The sequence below is a fragment of the Panthera leo genome, chromosome C1 (genome assembly GCF_018350215.1).
Source record: "Panthera leo isolate Ple1 chromosome C1, P.leo_Ple1_pat1.1, whole genome shotgun sequence".
NCBI classification, from domain to species: Eukaryota; Metazoa; Chordata; class Mammalia; order Carnivora; family Felidae; genus Panthera; species Panthera leo.
Genome location: NC_056686.1, coordinates 132,173,418 through 132,196,367, shown reverse-complemented (window position 1 = coordinate 132,196,367; position 22,950 = coordinate 132,173,418). Strand labels below are relative to the sequence as shown.

The 22,950-nt window shown below is 35.6% G+C and overlaps 1 protein-coding gene across 1 annotated transcript in view; it reads left to right on the top strand.

The window, feature by feature from the left end:
* LRP1B (LDL receptor related protein 1B) overlaps positions 1 to 22,950 on the top strand; it is a 1,882,572-nt gene that overhangs the window by 340,895 nt on the left and 1,518,727 nt on the right. Inside the window, exon 2 of the mRNA XM_042948663.1 lies at positions 8,967 to 9,089. Coding sequence (XP_042804597.1) covers positions 8,967 to 9,089 — 123 coding nt within the window. The remainder of the gene's footprint in view (positions 1 to 8,966; positions 9,090 to 22,950) is intronic.

The window sequence follows — 22,950 nt, the reverse complement described above, 5'->3', positions numbered from 1 at the left end:
TTGCAGTTATGGCGGTCAGAAGCCTAGTCCTGTCCTTAGGACTGAGTCTTTATGCAGTCTCTAGATGAAAATCTGTTTCCTTGCCTTTTTCAGCTTCTAGAGGCCGTCCCACATTGCTTGGTGTGGGACATCAGATCGTTCCAACTTGTGTTTCTGTTTTCGCATCTTCTCTCCTCTCTGACTTCCCTTTTATAAAAACTCTAAAGATTACATTGGGCTCACATGGATAATCCAGGCTAGTCTCCCTACCTCATGATCCTTAGCTTAATCACATCTGCCCAGTCCCGTTTACTATGTAAGGTGACATTCTCAGGTGTGGGAGTTAGGATATGAACATTTTTGGGGTACCATTATTCAGCCTGCCAAAGGACTCTTATTCAAACATTTGGTTTGTCTGTCTTAATCAGTCTTTGCTTCAGGGATAACAGAGTTCTAGGTGGAGTTGTATGCTAATTTTAAAATACCACAATATATGTACATACTGTATGAGTGTATGTGCACATATGTCTGTACTTAGAGTAATTAAGTGTCTAAATTCTCAATAACGATTCAGCAGGACAATGGGAATTATTAACTAAAATTCATGTTATTATTGAAAGGTGGGTACTCTTGTAAAAAGTTCAGGAAAGAAAAAAGAAGTAAAAACCAATGAATTACTGAAGTGGCGGTTAGTAAAAGTTTATTGTGCCTACACCAAAAAGATAGTTTGCAAACTGAGAGTTGTATTCCATGTGGAATGAGGCTTAGAGCTATATTGTTATAAAGCGGCTTATATAGTATGGAGGCAAGGACTATTCTTCACAGTGATTGTTTATAATATTATGATTTTCTTAAATATAAGGGAATTGGTTAGCGGTTACCTCATATCCATTTTGGGGAACAATTTAAGTTTTGCTTAAATTTTCAGAGGCATAAGCAAGAAGTGACCCAGGTCAAATTAGTCTCCTTTGTCTTGCCTCGCAAATAAGCTAAATTAAGCTTTGCTTGTATGACTAAAGTAGTTTGTCTGTTCAGGGAATTTTCAAGTCTGGTCTCTTGTTTGATTTTAGCACTCTTCGTTACTAACTGTCCCTCTAATTTAAGCTTGGGCAGATTGTTAAGATGGATTTAAGAAAGACAAATGATACTATGAATTATATAGTCTTATAGTGTATAATATGGTTTATTTTTAATCAACCAGGCTTTTTGTGGAGGAAAACTAAGTACTTGGTAAAATTAAACTGCCAGGTTTGACCATTTTTGACCGACCTTTCTTCACACAAACCTTCTTAATATAATCCAAATATATTTTCCTATTTCTATTAAACATAGACTTAAAATGATGAGTTACATTTTATCTTACACTTACGAAGATGGTATTTTTAAAAGAATTATCTTAAAAAATACCACTATCATAATATATTTGGCTAAGTTAGCATTGCATAACCAGGTATTGTAAAAGTGTAATTTTCAGTATAGTCTTTAAGAGACTCTGGAGGATAACACTGAATCTCTCTCAAGTTTGATTTTTAGTTTTCATGGATGCTTTAATTTCATATGGTATAAACTTTAGTATTCAGGTTATTTTATTTTAACCAGGGGATAACTTCGTTTTAATTTTGGTGATTAACTAAATAAAGCTATTTATCATTTTGATAATAAAATATAAAACACAATATTGCTTTGTTTTTTATCCCCCACCCTTTATCAAAAAAAAAAAAAAAAAAAAAAAGAAAGAAAGAAACAAAGAAAGAAAGAAAGAAAGAAAGAAAGAATAATTCTTTTCAGAAAATGTGAGATTTTTCCATTAAAGTCACCTTGTTGGGGCAAATATAAAGTCTTAAGACAGAACCTTCAGCCCCCCAGGAGCTCATTACCAGTAGCTACAATACATACGGTAAAATACAATAGGAGCTTTTTGGATGGAGTGTTATAGAACTGGTGATGGAGGAAGAAAAAAGTTTGTTGGGGAAGTTTTGATTAAAGGAGGTAAAATGTCATTGACTTTAGAGGAGAGACTAGAATTTCATTGTACGGGAAAGGGCATTCCAAGCAAAGCAATAAAACAGTAAAGACACATAAAAGTATATATTTAGGGAAAGTGAATAGAAGAACATAGAGAACTAAAAGTGTTTGTTGGACCAAGAATGGATAGTAGAAGAAAGCATTGAAGAAGAAATACTTTTGCTATATTATGAAAAAACAATTCGTATGGAATTCTAAAGGATTTTTCTTCATCTATATATGCACATTTTTTCTGGAGAAGGGGTAAATATAAAGGCAAAAGATTTAAGGTACTTCCTAATAACTCGATAACTAACACCACTCCTTTAATTTTACATGAGCTTAATCAAAATTTGAAGTTGAGTTAGTAATACTAGTAATATCTGTAATACAGTAAGAATTTCTGTAGATCTCTACAAGAATTCTATTCTTCTGGTAATGGAATCATTGCTTCTTATTGTGGGAAGAAAGGAAATGTAGCTATATTTCTCTTTTAGCAATTATAGATGGTATATTATTAACCATTATATGACTGTCAGTGATGAGATATATAGATATACTAGATTTAGTAGTTATACTAAATAAATATTTGTGATGTTAACTAACTTCTGAAAATCTAAGTCACAGACTTTCCCTAATGCTTAGCTAGTGCAGGAGGTTGTAGCAATTCTTTAACTTAGCTAGGATCAATATTGCATTCCTCAGGAATTTAGCTGTTGAATGGGTGCTACCCTTCCTTTTACCTTTAATATGCAGTTACCAGAGTTCATCATTTATACTTCCTTTAAAATGTTTTTAATGTTTATTCATTTTTGAGACAGAGACAGAGCATAAGCAGGGGAGGGGCAGAGAGAGAGGGAGACACAGAATCCAAAACAGGCTTCAGGCTCTGAGCTGTCAGCACAGAGCCCAATGCAGGCCTGGAACCCATGAGCTGTGAGATCATGACCTGAGCCGAAGTCAGACATTTAACCGACTGAGCCACCCAGGCGCCCCTATCCTTCCTTTAAATGTCCCCATAGTGTCCTATTGTGCATTTAGTAGGCAATTATCTTTTTTTTTCTTGTAAACTAACATTCTCATTAGTATTTAAATAGCAAGTCGACATCTAAGAGAAATGGCATCACATTATTATAAATTAATCATGGTGAAAAACTCAAGGAGCTGGAGTCTACATAATTTTTTCAATAGATGCCTATTGGGGGATATTAGTTTTAGTATTTGACTGTGATACTTCCTGTCTTTTTAAAAGATAAAAAATAGTTCATTGTGACATTAAAATGAGGAAATACAAATTAGATAAGTCTGTGGCAACTCATGTATCTAAAATCTTTTGTTTAAGACCATCTACATGCAACTTCCAAAAATGTTACTCTTAATTTTTATTAAAATGAGCAATTATATGCTTTCATAAAAATGTAGCAAGATTATCATACTAATCTAGGGTGAATCCAAACTTAGTAAAAGTCTATAGGCTATGGTTGTCCTAATCTTTTCATGTCTTTTTATTGCAAGAGACTATTATTATAAAGAGATAGACATGGTCCTAGCTTTGATCTTCTTCCTTAGGGATGTAAGTGAAACTGCCTACACATTCTCATAAGCTTCTTGTTTTAATCACAGTGTATAACAATACCTTTCATACAATATGAAGATATTTAAAATAAGATTAGTTTGAATATCTCAGAAGTGTGGCATGAAGCATTAAATAGGATAAGTGGAAAATACATATATACACAGAACATATTAACTTCTGATTCAAGGAACTCAATCCGGTGGATATCTTTTAAAATAATCACCTTGAAGTAGTGAACATTCATTCATTTGGATCATATAATCAGTGCTTTTAAAAACCAACCTTGAAATGGAATATCTGGTTGAAAAATAAATAGGTGAGTTGTAGAAAGCTATTCTTAACTGCTACTTCTTAGAGAGATAATATAAACCTGTCCTCAAAATTGCAACAGTACAAGTTGTCTTTCAAGGTTGGATCTTGCTTAGAAGCTGATAACACAGGCTCATTAGGTAAATCCCGGTAAGTCTGTCTTACTCCTAATATGCATCTATTTTGAATTAGGATGGATTTGGGTACATATCTATACATGTGAATATGTATTGAGGGTGGTTTGCATATTTTCCCAAGGGATTTTCTTCTGAGATTTTCCCCAAGGGATTATTCTGTATCTGTGTTCAATGTAGGTGAACGTTTGGACATTAATACAACACAAAATGAACAAAACATGATAATTGTCAACTGCACACTTTTCAGCCTTAGCTGGATCCTCATCGCTGTTAGAAAGAAATCCTTTCACAAATTCCTAGTTGAGTCCTGCTCCAACTCCCTCAGCAGTTATCCTAAATCTTTACCACTTTTTCCAGTTCCATCCTTTGCAAATTGTAAAAAAATAATCTTGCTTTTCAGTTCTTTGAGAAAACACAACCAGGCAAGAAAGCAGCTTCCTACCAGGTAATTACTTATCTATTTCATGTCTATTTCATTTCTCTCTCCTTTCTTCCTCTGGGCAGGTGCTCCTACTAGTGTTTAGGTTCTTATTCCAGCCACATGAGTTCTCCTTGGGAAACTGTTCCACTTCCACATCCTTGGGCTCCAGTCTCTCTTCCTTCAGTGGCATCTTTTCCTCAGTCTACACATTTGCTCCATTTTTTCAGAACTCATCGTATTGAGTGTTGTCACAGTGACCCCCTTCCTCATTACAATTCTTGAAATTTCACATGGTTTTAGTGAAACTCCTTTTCCTTTGCCCTTCTCCTTTTGTATCTCTGGATAAACTTTCTGTCCCCTCTGTCCCCTTGCCTGACCTACTCCTATTTCTTTGCTTCTACCCGTTTCCCCCCACCTCACTTAAATTTCATCTACATCTATTCCTACAGTTTTTTGCTGTTTCCTTTACAGCTCCAGTTCTGTTCCATGTTTCCAGTTTTGATTATTCTCCTAAATTTCAGACTTAAAATGCATCTCTGCCTGATGCATATTTATTCTTGAATCTCCCACAAGCATCTCATACTCATTATATTCAAAAGCTGTTGAGAAGTTCTACATTTAGGGTCAAAGATCTGAACTTAAGATTCTGACATTTAATGAGATGGCGAGCAGGATATTTGACTTCAGTTTCCTCATCAAACACTGTCTTGAAACTCTATTTCACCGATATATTTATCCACCAACCATCCCTTCTCATATACATTATTGCAATAACATCCTAATTGATCCCCTTGTTTCCACCTTCACTTCACTGAAGTTTTTTCTCAACACAGTAGTCAGAATTATACTTTAAAACAGTAAGTTATATCATCTCTTTATTCAGAACCTTCCAACAGTTTGTCGTCTTGACTTTTAATAAAAATCAAGCTTTCCTGTGTCCTCCTCAACCCTGTATATCCTGATTCCTTGCCCCAACTCTTTCTACTCTCTCTTTTTCTCCAGCTATTCTGACTTCCTCAGTATTCCTTAAATTTTACTGGACACCCTCCTGCCTCAAGTCCATAGTATATGACTCTTACTACATTACCTTTTATTCAAATGGATGTCACCCTCCCCTTCACTTCAAATGTCATTGTCTGCGATGTATTCTCTGACCACCTTATTTAAAATTGTACATCCATATCCCCAGCCTCCAATTCTTAATCCCCTTCTCTGTTTTATTTTTCTCCATAAAGTTTTATCTTCTTATGTATTATACACATAACTCATTTATTTTGTTTTTGTTTCTATCCTGCCACTATTAATATAAGCTTCATGATGCCAAGGATTTCTACTTAAAAAAAAGTTATCTTCAGTGCCTAGAGCATAGTAGAAACTCATTAGTGATTGTTGACTAAGTAAATGAATGAAAAAATTAAGATTGGGGAGGGGAGAATGGAAGTGCTTTTGAGGTAAAAAAAAAAAACAAAAAACACTGTAAAATACTTATTATTCCCTCTGTTATACCTATTATTATTATCCCACTGCCTGCATGACCAGGGCCATGTGTACATTACTTTTTTTGTTAATATCCATATGTTTTATTTTGGTTTTGAGATTTCATCCAGTTAATTTTTGAGGCTATTCACTTGGAAATATATTTGAGCCTTTCAACCATTTGGTCACCAGTTATTAATTCTTACATCACTTGGAGCAGAGTCTCCATTTTAGTTCCCAGTACTTTAGTCCAATCATCTGGAGCTTTTCTCTAGACAATTGCAAGAGTGTCCTGACAGATGACTTTGTCGCATATATTATCATAAATAGCCTTTCTTAAGTACTTTTGTATGACTTCAAATTATCTACAAAACATTTCCTATGATAATCAAAGTCCTTCATTACTGACTCTGACCTATGTTTTGAGATTCTATTTCCAACACCCTAAATAGTTCTTTATGGCTCTTTTTTGTTTCTTTATACTTTCAATAAGTACTTATTGATTATTTACTGAGTCAGGAATTATACAATGGCATTTAGCAAGGCACCATCTCTTTTCCCTTATTCTCATAGCAATTTGTTATAGTTTGGGAGGAAAGAAAGTGGGAAACAGTCTAGCATCTCAAGATCATAAATCAAATGCAGAGTAGCTATAGGTACAAAGAACATCCATTCTGATTTTTCTGGAAGAAATTTGGTTTATACCTATTTCCCAGTATAATTCTTAATAAGCCTTCCTTAATCTTCAGAACTCTCCCAGTTTGATTACAAATTATGTGGTCTCTTTTTCTATAAGCAAAACAATGTGAATTTTATCCCATGCTCTTTTCCTATATAAAAGTTATGTGGTAGTCTAAAACAAAACATATATTCTCCTCCTCTAGCTTTGGAACGTACTTATACATATGGTGGGGGAAAAAAAAATAACAACAACAGTTTTATAACCTGAATGTCATTCCAATTTTAGCAATTGTTTTTGTTTCAAATGGATTTTAATAATTAGTGCCTTACAATCAAAAAGAATGAAACCTTCCCATTTGCAACCATGTGGATGGAACTAGAGGGTATTAGGCTAAGCAAAATTAGAGAAAGACAGATATCATATATATGACTTCACTTATATGTGGAGTTTAAGATACAAAACAGATGAACATAAGGGAAGGGAAGGAAAAGTAGTATAAAAACAGAGGGGGGAACAAAACATATGAGGCTCTTAAGTACAGAAAACAAACTGAGGGTTGCTGGAGGGGTGGGGGTGGGGGGATGGGATAAATGGGTAAGGGGCATTAAGGAAGACACTTGTTGCTAACTATGCTAACTAACTTGGATGTAAATAAATAAATAAATACATAAATAATTTTTTTTTGTTTTTAAAGAAAAAGTGATTAGTGCCTTGGACATACTTTTACTCTACTCCTTGTCTGGAATATCTTATATTTACTCTCTATTTATCTAAGTCCTACCCATTTTTAAAGTACATCTTCAAACTGTTCTTTGCTTTTGTCTCCATCTCTATGTGTGGTCTCTTTTAGCAGTCATTTTCTATATCATTTATTTGGCAACTTTTTGTATACACTAAGTACTTTTTTCCTCCCGGAACTGTTGGCACAAGTAGTCTGCTGGATCCTCAAAGCCAAAGATCGTGACTTCTACATTTTTGTAGCAACAGTTCGAGCTAAATACAGAGTATGCTCAATTAAGTTAATCTTAAAAAAACAAGTTATGATAACAGTGGTAATAAGTGTGATATTGACGGTAGATTTGTTGAAAAATATAATATGGTAAGATAAAACAATAGGGACTTTCAGGAAATATCTATAGTATGAGAACGGGAAAAATTTAATTATATACCACATCCATTGGTTAAAGATGTGTGTATGTTTGTGTATGTTTGTAATGTATATTTATTGAAAATTATGTGGAGGTTGGGAGGGAGAGAAAGGAAAGATATACCATATTTTATCCAACCATTGTGTGGAAAATGCACCATCATTTTGTATATTACTAGGGGAAAAATGTCAATGAAGTCATGGTCTAATGCTTTCATATCATTTAGAATTTTTATTTGATAACATATTGAAAGACCTACTTATTGATAGATTTTTAAAATTTTGAATCATTCCTGTATATACATAAACAAAAGTATAAGTGATATCAAATGGTTAAGATGTTCCTAACTCTTTCACATTCAGAGATTATCGATTGTAAGAAACATTCCTATTTCAGACATTTAAAATATGTAAAAAAGTAAATATTATATTGAGTGGATTCACAGTGTGTAAGTAAGTATATTGCAAAAAAAAAAAAACCAGAAACAAAAACAAAGCAAGACATATAATAAATTTACTAGGACTTGAAGAAAGACTACAGATCCTAAATATTCTGAAGCCATGGAAGGAAAATAATGTAATTTTTGGATACAACCAATTGTAGAAACCCAAATTAGAGCAAAGCTTTACAGAAGTTTGAGGTCCGGTAGCAGAAGCTGTCATATGGGAAGTTGTAGCAAAAAAAGGAAAGAGAAGAAAAAGAAAAAGAAAAAAGAAAAGAAAAGAAATATTATGATATTGGGTATTCAACTGACATGAATCCCCAGTATCAGGATGGATGATTCAGAACTGAATTCTCAGAGATGGAGTTTAAGTACAATATTTAATTTTTATTACTGATTTTTCTTTCTCTTAGAGCAGAGGAGGAAACTAAAATTTCTGTACTCAGGACTTCTGGTTTGGATCAATATCTTCTATAAAACCCACTGACTGTGATAGCCATATGTCTTATCCAATATGACCAAACCTCTAGTCATAAACACAAACAGAATTCTTAACTATTTTCAGAACAGAATGTGTGAGACCACAACATAGTCACTTCTATCAAAAATGTGTGCTTGAGCCAAGTGGCCAAAATTAAGACAAATACTTGGTTTAGTTTTGCTCCTGAAGAGAAAATGTGGATCACACTCATATACCTTTTATGTATTGCTTTCCAACATTTCATCTTTGTACTGCTCTCGTGTTCACGTTCAGATCATTCATATTTTATTTCGAAACATTTTCATTTTCAGATCAGCAGTTGTGTGATCCTGGTGAATTTCTTTGCCACGATCATGTGACTTGTGTCTCCCAGAGCTGGCTGTGTGATGGGGACCCTGACTGCCCTGATGATTCAGACGAATCTTTAGATACCTGTGAGTAGAAAGGTTCTCATGCCATTCAGCTTTACCTTACATGTGAAACTAAATGTCAGTTGTTTTCACGGATGACTGCTGTTCTAGTTGATTCTTTTTCCCCCCAAATAGCCTAAGAAACTTGAAACCTTTTCTTTGTGTTTTCTTTAAAATGACTATGTGAATGAGAGCATAAAATGCAGTTTTGTACTGTGCATTAATTTTTGAAGGGAAGAAAATGCAAGGTTAATTATTTCAATGTAATTGTGTTATTACTAGAAAAAATATAACTTGAGAGGAAAAAAACATTTAAAACAGAGCACTAAAAGGGAATAAGACCCTCTCCCATAATATATTTCACTCATTTTGAGACAGAAGAACATAGAGAAAGAATGGTAAAGTAACCAAGTTGAGCTTCCATATTATCTCTGTTAATATTTTGGGGCACTACACAAATTATTGGACATGCTTTCTTTTGAAACAGAAAGACTGAAATGATTTTTATTCATCCCTGCAGTGAGTATCTTTGCCTTTATAATATTAGATTCAGAAGCTCTTCATACACATGGATCTCAGTTGTAATAGTACCACTGTATCTAACTTGGGAGTCCACTGAGGGCTTTGCATGCATGAAAAATGCCCCTACAGCAAAATTATAAATAATAGGACCACAGCTAAATCTGCTATACTTTTTTTTTAATACTGACTATCATATAGTATATGAATGCTCCTCTAATTTTGCTATTGATATTTCTAGCACTTCTAGTTTGTGCACCCCCTGTCCCCTGACAACCAGGTGGGCCAGCTTATCAGTATTCTCAAAGCAACTACGTAATGCTGTTGGGTTGAAGTGAGAAAAAAAAAAATCCATCATCCTTAGTGCTTGATATTGTAAGAGATAACAATTATTGGTTCCATTTTCCATTTTTATTTACTTGTTTACAAGTCTTGCAGGCAGTGCCAATATAAGTTTTGATGACAATCTTGCCATTAGAAAGCAGAGGCAATGCTTATTCATTTTCTTTATGTTTGCTAGTGTTTTTAAAGTTTCTCAGCATATGGGTTCTTGAATATTTGCATTAATTGCTCTTTGAACAGATCACTGCTTCTATAGGAAGAGGTTGTAGTTGTTTACTACTACATTTGTAATTTTCACCAGTTTAATTCAGAAAACCTTTACTAGACACTCTATAGCATAGAAAAGTTTCAAGGCATGATAAAACAAACAAAAAAAGTAGGTTAATGGGAAAAAACTCTAATGGATAAATAAATGTAGTAAAGCCATACAAAAGAATATTATTTGGCAATAAAAAAGTAATGACATACTTATACATGCCACATGGATAAACCTTTAACACATTATGCTTAAGAAGAGAAGCAAGTCACAAAAGGCCAGGTATTTTATGATTTCATTCACATGGAAGATCTCAAATAGGCAAATTCATAGAAACAGAAAGTAGTTTCTCAAGTCCAGGTGGCGTTGAAGGCAATGAAGAATGATTGCTAATGAGTATGGGATCTCTTCCAAAGGTGAAACTATTCTCAAGTTAGATCACAGTCATGGTTGCACAACACTGTTAATACATTTAAAATCATTGACTTGTACATATTAAAATGGGTGAATTGTATGGTATGTGAATTATGTTATAATGAAGTTGTTATAATAAAATGAAAAAGAAGAAAAAATCTCAATATTATGCTTATGGGCACACATAGCATAGTAATGAGAAAAGACAACCATAATAAATAAATGCACTGGCCATGAAATATATAAGTAGTGGGACCCTCCCCTATATAAGTACCATCTAGGAGTAGTCTCCTTCTTAGCTGCAAGGGATGGTTGCCATGGCACAATCAAAATAAAAAGTTAGAGTTTTGAGTTTTAGTACTGGAATCTTTTGTTTCTGCCTTGTTTATTCTGCAAAATTGCTGATGGGAAAAATGACAGAGATGTGAGATAGCTCTTTGAAATGTGTATGCAGGAAGGCCAAGTTGAGGGGAAATTTCCATGGAACTGTGTACCAGGCACAATGCAAAAGCAACTGAGAAGAAATGGAAGGAGAACCTATAAGGGCAAGAGTTTTCTTTATGCTGGTGAAGAATAGAGAATAATGATGTTCTTTTTGTGCTAAAGAGGGAATTCGATAGGAGATTCATACTGGAGAAGCTTTGTGGTATAGAGAAGTCGCAAGGATCTGTGTGGTCACAACTAAAGTCCAGAGAGTAAAGAGACCTTGCAGTGAATGTCAAAGTGGATGGATGGCAAATATTCTTCTCCCTCCCATGCCCAGTCCACACTTCTAGGAACATGGCTGATACCCATTAGGGCCATACCAATGGACTCGACCTGAGTTTGCCAGCCAGCATCCACTGCGATTGATTGGGCATTTGCTGTGAATAGTTTGTGTATCTACCACAGTGTTGTTAAATATTTGAATGCTCACCCTGCCCATAAAATAGACAGCACCTGGGGCTTAGGAAAAGGTAGGTCCTTCATTCACAGAGATTAGGGGCTTGAGGCCTGAGGCTGTAAGTTAGAAATTACATGTGGTTAATTAGAAATAGAGATAGACTGTCTACTTTCTTACAATATTTTTAACATGCAATTTCATACCTGCTCAAGATATTCTTGGCAGTATAGTTATTTTCTTCTCCAATAAAATTTGATGAATTCTGTTTAAAAATGTTTCTTCATTTTGGCCATTCTTACTCTATCTTTTAACATCAAAATTGCTGAATATCCTTAAAGGAGATGCTAAAACTATTATTGTAGTTACATAACAAAAACAGAGAAATGGCTATTTTTCTACCTGGGCACTCGATCTGGAAAACATTTTTGGATCTACATTAAATTAGCCTAGTCCCGATAAATGGATTCAGTCAGTACCCATTGAAATATGGACAAGCAAGGGAAAAAGCTTTATGAAAAATATGAGACTTTTTCAAATTTAAATTTCTCAATCCAGATGTTCACAATTACATTTTCCCTAATCATAGTGCTTTGTAATGCGTTGTTTTATGACATTCATATGCAGTCATCACTAATCTACATAAAATAATTGCATAATTTTATAATTATATGGATGCATCCATTCATTGTGAAAGATAAATACCAGAAATCGAAAACCTTGAAGACTGATTTTTAGGAAGGGTAATTTTGTGCTCACTGTATGGACAAAAGCGTGTTACCATCTTTGATTTGAAGACAAAGTGTGTTGTATCTACAAAATATTAGATGAAAACAGCTGATGCTATACACTTATTTTTCCTAAATCCACTTAGCCTTTAAAATGATAAGAAGAGCAATATAGCACCAAGTTTATAATGATAGTGGGAAATCTCTGCAAGGACACCATTCTATAGGGATAAAAAATGAGTATTTTCGGCGGGGGCGGGGGGGGGGGCGTGGAAGATAGGAATTACTTGTGAAATGCCAATGATTGAAATGCTTTGAACATAAATGCACATACAGAAAAACAAGAAATTTTGAACTTACATGAAATTTATATATTTCGGGATCTGAGAGGTTAGCATGCATATATATTCCTCTTCTGTGTGTGTTTAGGCCCAGGTTCTAGGGACATTCTCTAGTATCCATGAGGTGAGAGTCAAGACTTCACAGTGAAAAAAAAACAAAGAACTCCCCCATAAACTTTTGTGTGAGGTTGATTTACCACTAAGCTGATTGCATGTTGAGATGAGTTTTCTTAAATATGAAATTGGAGAAATTTAATAATTTATACCCTTACGTTGAATGTCAGAAATGATTCTTTAGCCTTCGATTAAAAATGAAACTCCTTATTTCTCTACGTTATTTGAAGTAATTTTTCAAGTGTCTAAATGGCTAATCATCTTTAGGTCCTATGAGACAATGAGAATAGAAAATCAGGAAAATCACCATCTTTCAACTCAGTGCTTTCAATCCAGTTAGTCTGGCGTCATGTGTTAGGAGGATTTAAGTGAATGGTGGTAATGTTTATTTGTGGAATGAAAGCTTAGCATCACCTGTGGCAGGGAAGTCTTCTTGAAAGGCACTTTTATTCTGAGGTATTCAAAATTTAATTCCTTCTAGGATTTTCTGTTGAGTGCTTAATGATACTTCCTTCCAACAATTAGCTTCAGCTGATGTATGATGTTTTCTGCCAATCTGATGTTAATGTACTTAAAACTTGATCCTTCCTTTTTAAGTCAGGAAGGTATTAGTTCTGCTGCTTCTTTTCCTTCCCTATTGCCCTACACTGTCGTTCTTCAGAAAATCATGTACTGTGTCCTTCAATTACATATCATGCTTTGGATGTAATGACTCACTGTCCAACAAAGGAGAATAAAAATGGCCATGGGGTACCTTGGTGACTCAGTTCGTTAAGCAACCAACTTCGGCTTAGGTCATGATCTCACAATTCATAGATCAAGCCCCATGTGGGACTGGTTGCTGTCAGCAAAAGCCCACTTCAGATCCTCTGTCGCCTCTCTCTGTCCCTCCCTGGCTTGTGCTCTCTCAAAAATAAACATTAAAAAAAAAAACGTCCTTAGAGGACGGTAAGATTTGCAACCTTGACAGTTGTGATAATTGACTCTATCTTGATGCAAACTTTTTCTGTAAAGGACTAGATGGTAAATATTTTAGGTTTTGTGTCCCATGTGATTAAAACTGCATGTTCTTCTCTGTTTTTTGTTTGTTTCTTTGCAAAACACTTTATTTAAAATGGCAAACAAAACCAAAAAACTTTCTCAGCTTACAGTTTATACAACACAGGACTCGGGTGGGATTTGGCCAGCGGGCTGTAGTTTGCCACCCCCCGTTGCAGTGTCAGAACTGAACCATATCCACTTTCCACTGTGGTAGTGGTTCTGTGCCAGGTACTGCTGCCACAGGGGACAGGATACCCCTTCCCCATAGAAGTATGTGGCACAGAGCTCGGTGTGTACCCACTACCATATGGAGCCAGACTCGGGCAATATAGTGCCATCCACAAATGATGGGTTCTTTCTTCTACTTTTGCATAATCACCTTATTGGTTAAGATTGCATTTACAATGAAACAGAAACAATAACTTAACCAGCTAGGGGTTTGTTCCCATATAAAAAAGTTGCAAAAGTGCACCACTTAGGATTGGTATGATAGCTCCACTTTCTGCTCTGCCATCCTTAGCATGGAGATGTCAGTCTCACAGGCAACGCAGACGACTTGAACTCTGCCAGTAGATAATTTCATTTCAGGCAGTCACAAGGGAAAAGGGAAAGGGAAAAGGCAAGTGCTAGTTGAGTCTCTCTGTTTAACAAAAAACAAGCTCAGTGGATTTCTGCTTAGATGTCCTTGGCCAGAAGTGAACATATGAGGTATGGGGCAATGAGTATTTTCAATGGGGCCCATTGCTCTCCAAAATAGAATTAGTGGCTCTGCTATTAAAGGAAAAGGGGAGCACAGCTATTGGGTAGGCAGAGGCACCAGGCAGCATGTGCCACTGTGTCCTTTCACCCCCTTCCTTCTCTCCGTCCACTGCACGGGAAGGGGGAGAGGAAGGCACAGTGCATGATCAGGACTTCTGCATCCCAACTGCTTGGCTGTAAAGCCAGTTCCTCTCTGAATATCTTTGCTCTCTGGCAGCTGACTTAACCTTTCTAGGCTTTCATCACCTCATCTGAACAATGGACATGATAGTACCTGCCCCACAGTAAAGTGCTTAAAATAATGTCTGTTGCATAGTAAGACTCTTCATTGCACACCTCACCCTGCTTTTCAGATGCTCAGAGCTCTGAGTGAGCAAGCGCCTTATCCTGCGGGGCTTTTGATAGAACATCTTTACTGCCCCCTCTCTCACTTTTACAGAAAATCAGTTTTATTCTTTAAGGGTGTGACTAGGAATAGGATTAATTTACCACATACACTCATTCACGTTAAGTTGTTAACAGTTTTTAATAATTAGGTATATTACACACAAACATTAGGACAGATTTTGTATCAAGATTATTTTGGGACAGGTGGCTTTTTCTAGGAACTCTTCCAAAAACATCACGTTAACTAATTGACTAAAGTTAAAATACATGGCTAAAAAACACATTAGTGAATAATCATATTTAATCAAGACTACAGTCCTGAAAGGTAGAGGTTATCTCATTTTAAGAAAGGAAGAAATTGAATTTATGGTCCTCTGTACTCCTATACATTGGCAGTTATTGGTGAATGCAGAATTTATATTTCTTTGAAGTTGCCTTATTTTTTTGAAATACTGAGGTAAAGAAGGATCCAACTCATAGCAGGGCTCCTAAAACCACCTAATTTAAATATATGATGTCATTTGAAAAACACAGAAAGCTCCCAACAGGGTTATATCATGCTGACTTTGGGAGTGATCAGTTCTAACTGAATAATGTAGTAAAAATAACAAGTCTTCTGGGTAGTAGGAATAGAAGCATTTGTGAAAAATGAAAATAACTGTGAGTTATTAGGGTCAGATGGGCCTCTGCGTGAGTTGACCATTTCTTCTATTGTGTTTCTAGTGTATGCGATTTTTAACCTTTATTTAGATAGGATGATATTAATGAACTTCTTATATTTATACAATGGCCTTTCCCCTAGGATATAAGGTGGGAATCCTTTTATGGTTTCCTTCTAAATTTTCTTTCTTCGACAGAGGTCAGAGAAATAAAATGAAATTCAAGTGGGAGGTTATTAGCAAACAGATCCTGCCCTTTAAAAATATATAGTAGAATAGGGCACTGAAACTAGAGTATAGGAACAATAAAATGAATGGAAGTGTGGTGCTTGTTTCTAAGTAATAGTGATTTAGAGGTCACTTTGCAATGAGCTAATATATGGGAGCCACACAGCTAAGCTTTTCGTTAGGTAGAGAAGCTGAAATGATCTTACAGATTAAATGGAAAGCATATGAGACCCATGAGGACAGTTTATGTCTCTTCCAATTCTTTTTGTTTTGCTCTTCATTTTATTCTTACAGTCTTCTCTTTAGCATTGGAGAGGCCAAAAACATTGACCCTTCTTTAATAATAAAAAAACTCCCACTTAAGAGTTGATATGGAGGGGTGACAGAAAGGTGGGGAAAAAGTGTAATTTTGAGTTGAAAGAGCCTGTCTAATGTTGGTTCTTTTTCCCAGCACAGTGGGGATGGGTGGAGGGTGACGTTTCTCTTCATTCTGCCCCACAATGTACTAATGGAACTCTGAAAGTCAGCCTCTGCAATTTTAAGAAAGCTTGATTGGAGGCATAGGTGATAAAACTGAGTGCACTATAGTTCACACAGGCAGAGCAAGACCAGCATTGAAAAAAAGCCTCACTTTTTGACTCAAGGAGTTACTGCTTGTTGGTTTTCTGATCCTAGATCACAGGTCAAAGGATAAAAAGCGACTCATGTCCCTCAGCCTAGACTGGAAACTATAGGGAATGCAAACTTTGAAATGTTGTAAAATAAAGAGGGTAAAACAAAATAGATGAATTCCACAGACAACTCTGATAAAATCTCCTTGGCTTAAGGGATGATGTACTGTAAACAAATGCTCTTTCAGAGCTCTATAGGGACAAAGCTGAAGGCTGAACAAGGAGTCTTCTTAGAAACTATTCAATCCATCATTTATCCACAACTAATCTAGCATTTGGGGTTGAGGATGAAGGCTTTCTACCTTTCATGGGTGAGCAAATTTCTTCCCGGAGGACGTTTTATTCTTTATAGTCAGAGTATAAAATTTACATTTGACTTTCACTCAGAAGTGCTTCTAAAATGACATATTTTGTTAAATGAAGCACTAAAGGATGCTGTGTTCTAAGAACTTATTTTAATGGCAGTGCCATTCTTTTTCTCTCCCTTTCCCCACATCTTCCATCAGCCTTTCCTGAAAGTGAGATATGAACCCCAACTATAATATGCCTAGGGAATTTTCAGCAGGACAAAGAGTGTCATCATTTGGCTAATTGCTATATAGGCCCTGTTCAGATTCAGGCAGTATAATTAACTTTGTGTTGAGTTTTTTTTAATTAAAATCTTTGTAACATTAGCTTTCCTGATTTAGGGGATGAGATAAATTGCTCACAAAAGAGTTAAGTTCTTGAGAAGATGGATAGACTAAAGAGGGTTTAGGTGAGAGGATACCAGTTTAGTGAAAGTGGCTTATAACATCTACTCAGGTTGCATGCAGGGTTTGTTGTTTGTTTGTTTCTTTGTTTATTGGGTGGAGGGGGGGAAGATGCCTTGGAAGGAAAGAGTTTGCTGGAATTATTCACTGGTTAACATTGAAGAATCTGATACAACAGGGACAATCCTTCAAATGGCACAGATCTTTCTTGATACTCAATAGCAATAAAGAAAACAAATACTCCCCAATACTCGTGGCTGAGTTGCCAAGAGCGAAGTAAATCCTAATGTAAAATATTTGTCTTCAGGGTACCTGAGTGATTCAGTTGGTTGAGCATCTGACTCTTGATTTTGGGTCAGGTTATGATCTCACAGTTCTTAAGTTCAAGCCCCGCATCGGGTTCTGTGCTGACAGTATGGAGCCTGCTTGGGATTCTCTCCCTCCCTCTCAAAATAAATAAATAAACTTAAAAAAAAATACTTGTCTTAGGATTCAGCATACAGTCATGAGACTAATAATTTCATCTTTAATAAATAGAAATTGTAAAAATAACTTGTATAATGTTTTGATAATTTGTTAAGAATATGTACATTGGAATCAGTTAATACCTTTTGATCATTACAGCTCTGTTTTTTGTTTTGTTTTGTTTTTAGAAAGATAAGGCAGATAGTGTTACCATAAAAAAAAAAAAAAAGAAATCAGAGGCTAGGCACAGATGGGTTGCCTGGTCAAGAGTCTCATAGCTAGACTATTCCCTAGCTTCTATTCTATTTCCTAGCTTCCTGTTATAGCATCAACTCTGCATTGAATTGTGGCCCCTCCAAACTCATGTGTTGAAGCCCAAAACTCATGTTGTACTCATCTGTTGAAGTCCAGTAGCTCAGAATGTGCCTGCATTTGGAGATAGGACCTTAAAAGAGGTAATTAATTTAAAATGAGGCTATGAGAGTTGGTCTGAACTTCATGGTGGCCTCATAAGTAGAAGAAATTTAGACATACTAATGGACACTCAGGGCAAGCATACACAGATAGAAGACCACGTGAAGAAGCAGAAAGATGGTAACCATCTACAACCAAAAGAATAGGCTCCCAGGAAACAATTCTCACAACATCTGACCTTACTTCCAGCTTCCAGAACTGTGAATCAATACATTTCTGTTGTTTAAGACACCTAGTCTATGGCATTTTGTTAGGGAAGCTCTAGCAGGCTGATATAGCAACCTACTATATACATCTATTAAATTTTATCTATTTTTATACCAGCCTAAGAATAAATTAGCAATTAAAAAATGCCTCCTTGGGGCACCTTGGTAGCTCAGTCAGTTAAGCCTCCAATTCATGATTTCAACTCAGGTCATGATCTCATGATTCATGGATTCAAGTCCCACATCAGGATCTGCACTGACTGTATGAAGCCTACTTGAGATTCTCTCTCTCTCTCTCTCTCTCTCCCTCTTTCTGCCCCTCCCATGCTCTTTTTCTCTCTCTCAAAATAAATATACTAAAAATACATAAACAGACAAACAAATAAATAAATATAAATTTTTTTTATGTGAAATGAAATCAGTCAGTTTCTGATGGAATAAAGGGCCCATTTCTACAGTAGTGTTTATAATACTATAGCCTAATTTAACTGTAAATGCTATTATTAAGCAAATGAAAAAATATGTATACATATAAAATATTTATTTTCAGAGAGAGATTGTGCACACACATGTCAGGGAGGGGCAAGAGAGAGAGGGAGAGAGAATCATAAGCAGGCTGCATGCTGTAAGAGTGGAGCCCAACATGAGGCCCAGTTGAGATCATGACCTGTGCTGAAATCAAGAATTGGACGCTTAAAACAACTGAGCCACCCAGGAGCCCCTGAAAAAATATTTTTGATAAAAATCAGTATATAATTAAAATTTTTAAATGTTTTTATTTATTTTTGAGATAGACAGACACAGAGCATGAGCAGGGGAGGGGCAGAGAGAGGGGGAGACACAGAATCTGAAGAGGGCTCCAGGCTCTGAGCTGTCAGCACAGAGCCCGACGCGGGGCTCTAACTCACAGAGTGTGAGATCATGACCTGAGCTGAAGTCGGACTCTCAACCGACTGAGCCACGCAGGTGCCCCAAAAGTCAGTATATAATTATTACAGATTTATTTTTTTCAAATGTTTATGAATTATGAGTTGCTCCAAAATTTGACAGTAAAAAGAGATGCTTTCTCCACATGGACCTTCGGGGAATTTTGTTATATTTTACTTCCAAATTTGCACATATTAGACAATTCAAGTTTTTAAATAAATGGCATACTATGTATTTTCATTTAAATACTGAAGACAATTTTGGCACCAGACCAGAATTCTCGTAACATATAGGTTCATTTTCTTTAAGAAAACTAAAACCATCCAATCACTCAGCAGCTATTTACTGAGGAACTACTGTGTTCAAGGTATTTACTAGGGGTGGCCATTTATGCATGTCCTACCATGTGCTAAGGCTTTAGCCTATGCTAATATAGTTCTCTACTCTGGTTATATGCTACTATATCTATACTAAGGAAGATGATGTTTGGATAAATGTGATAATGATGATTACTGACACAAAAGGGATAATCAGTATGAGCCAGATTCTGTGCCATGAGCCTTGTATGGACTCTTTTTTGATTCTGACAACAACCCTGAACAGGACATCAGGTACAGTTGTTCACATCGAACAGGGCACCTGGGTAACATAAATATCACAGTCAGCATGGTTGTACATATATTCCCACAAAAGGAAATGAATTATCTCAAAAAGAGGGGGGAACATTTTCTAATTTGTGTGATGACACTATATGAGCTAATGGTGGCCCTGCCTGTGATACTAACTATGGTCTTCTTTTATAGATAAAGAAAATAAATCATGAGGGAAGTTATTTGTTAGAGGTCTTAAAGCAATTAAGTGATAGAACTACAATTGAACACTGTACCATGCTATACAGACTTCTAGATAGGAAAATGAAGCTGAGAGAAGTTAAATAGATGCCTCTAGGATTCCCTCTTAGTGGAGGCAAAATTTTCATGCAGGCTCATCTTGCATTATATTCAAGTCAGCATGCTTTCTGTCCCACAACACAACCTCCTGTACATACTCCATTATACCCCACAGTCTTCCTATATATACTCCAATTGTTTCGCTCTTCAATTTACACATAACAAATTTTAATTGAGTGACTTCTATGTGACAGATCCTGTGGTAGATGTTGGGAATCACAAGATCAATATGCTAAATATGAAAGATAGGTATACTAACAATTGGAGAGAAAATTTTGCTCATTTATTATTCCAACTAAAAAGGTTTTGTTTAAATATGTATATGTTACTTCGGGGAGCCTGGGTGGCTCAGTCGGTTGGGCGTCCGACTTCGGCTCAGGTCATGATCTCGCGGTCCATGAGTTCGAGCCCCGCGTCAGGCTCTGTGCTGACAGCTCAGAGCCTGGAGCCTGTTTCAGATTCTGTGTCTTCCTCTCCGTCTCTGACCTTCCCCCATTCATGCTCTGTCTCTCTCTCTCTCTGTCTCAAAAATGAATAAACGTTATAAAAAACATTTAAAAAATATGTATATGTTACTTGGTTAATCATTATGAAAGGTTAAGCATTTTAAAAAGTTAATCATATACAAGGCATACAAATCATTAACATTGATATATGCATGTATATAAAATTTTGTGTGTGCATATGAACAATTTGAACCTGGAAAAATAATTAATATTCTCTTAAACTTTATTGCTCACACCTACAAACCCCACATACTAATTTGAAAATACATATCGAGCATAACTATGTATATTATGAGGAAATACTTACTAATTTTCTATTGCTGTGTAAAAAACTACCATAAACTGAGCATGTTAAAACATGCTTATTTTAAATACACATTTATTTAAATAAACATCTTATTTAAATAAGAATTTTTTATTTTATTTAAATAAGCATTTTTACTTTAAATAAGCATTTATTTAAATAAACATTTCTTATTTTACAGATCTGTAGGTCAGAAGTCTAGGCAGGATCAAATGAATTCTCTGCTTAAAGACTTGCAAGGCTGAGATCAAGGTTTTCCTCATGTTGGGCTCCTATCTGGAGGGTCTAAGGAATAATTCTCTTCCATGCCCGTGAATGAATGTAGTTTCTTGTGGTTGTTGGACTGGGGCAAGGATTTTTTGATAGTTGTCAGTCTCAGCCACTCTTTACAACCAAAGGCCACCTACATTCCTTGAAATGGTGACCCCCTCCATTCCCCAAATCAGCAATAGTATGTCAAAACTCCCTCATGTTTTTATGCTTTAAATCTCTAACTTCCTTTTCATTACACAATGGAAAGAACTCCACTTTTAACAACCTCATGTGATTATATCAGGAACACTTGGATGATTTCCCCTTTTGCCATATAAGCTTTGAAGTGATATCTCATCATATTCACATGTTCACTCATATTCAGAAGACAAGGGATTGTACAAGGGTGAGGGTCATTGGTCTTAGAATTCTGTGTTAGTGTACTAGCACTGCCATAAAAAAAGCAAACAAACCACACTGAGTGACTTAACAGAAATTTATTTCCTCACAGTTCTGGAGGCTAGAAGTCTAACACAAAGGTGTTGTCAGGGTTGGTTACACGCTAAGGTCTCTTTCCTTGGCTTTAGTTGGTTGTCTTCCTCTGGTGTCTTCACCTGGTCTTCCCCCTGTGTGTTTAGTCCCAGTCCCTTCTTTCTGAGGACAATAGTCATATTGGATTAGGGCCCATATGACCTCCTTTTACCTTAATCACTTTTTTAAAGACCCTGTCTTTAAACACAGACACCTTCTGAGGTACTTGCTGTTAAGACTTCAATATATAAAATTTGGACCGACACGATTCAACCCATAACACACAGAATTACTTTGGTTTTCTTTTTTGAGATTTTAAGACATCATTAGTTACTAGCTTACCTAATAAATGTTTAACTTATTGTTTAAAAAGTTGAATTATTCCCTTTATTGTTGTGAACAATTTTAAGCTGACAGAAAAGTTGAAAGATTGGTATAGTAAACACCTATATACCTTTCATTTATTAATCATTAATATTCTGAGACATTTGCTTCATCTTTCTCTCTTTCTGAATTATGTATTCATATACATAATATTTACACACATATACATATATATGTTCATATATGTATTTTTGCAGACGTCATGATGCTTTACCCCTAAATGAGTCCAAGAACAAGACATCCTCTTACATAAACACAATACCATAATCACACCTATGAAATTTGACATTGTTGTGATATCCAGTCCATAATTAGGTTTCTCCAGTGGTACCCAAGATACCTCTTATAGTTTTTTTTTTTTTTCCAGGCCAGGAGCCAAACAAACATAATGCATTGCATATGGTTGTTATAGCTCTTTAATCTACTTTAATCTAGAATATTTCTAAACTTTCCTTTTTTCCATTGTATCACTGACATTTTCTCATAGGATGTCATGCAATCTGAATTTTCTGTTTACTTGATGATGATTACACTCCATGTAAATATTTTGCCAAGAATACCTCATAGGTTATGATACATCTTTCACATTGTGTTAACTCAAAAGATAGGTTAGATTGATGATAGCTTAATAACTTGGTTACCAAAACTGAAGTGCAGCAAAGTGTTTTTTGGAACGTAAGGTACACCTCTGAACTATGCAGCTAAGAAATTAAAGATGGAGCAATCTTTTATAGTCTGAACTATTCCATTAGGAAAAAGAGTTAGAAAAAGATTAAAATTAAGACATAATTTAAA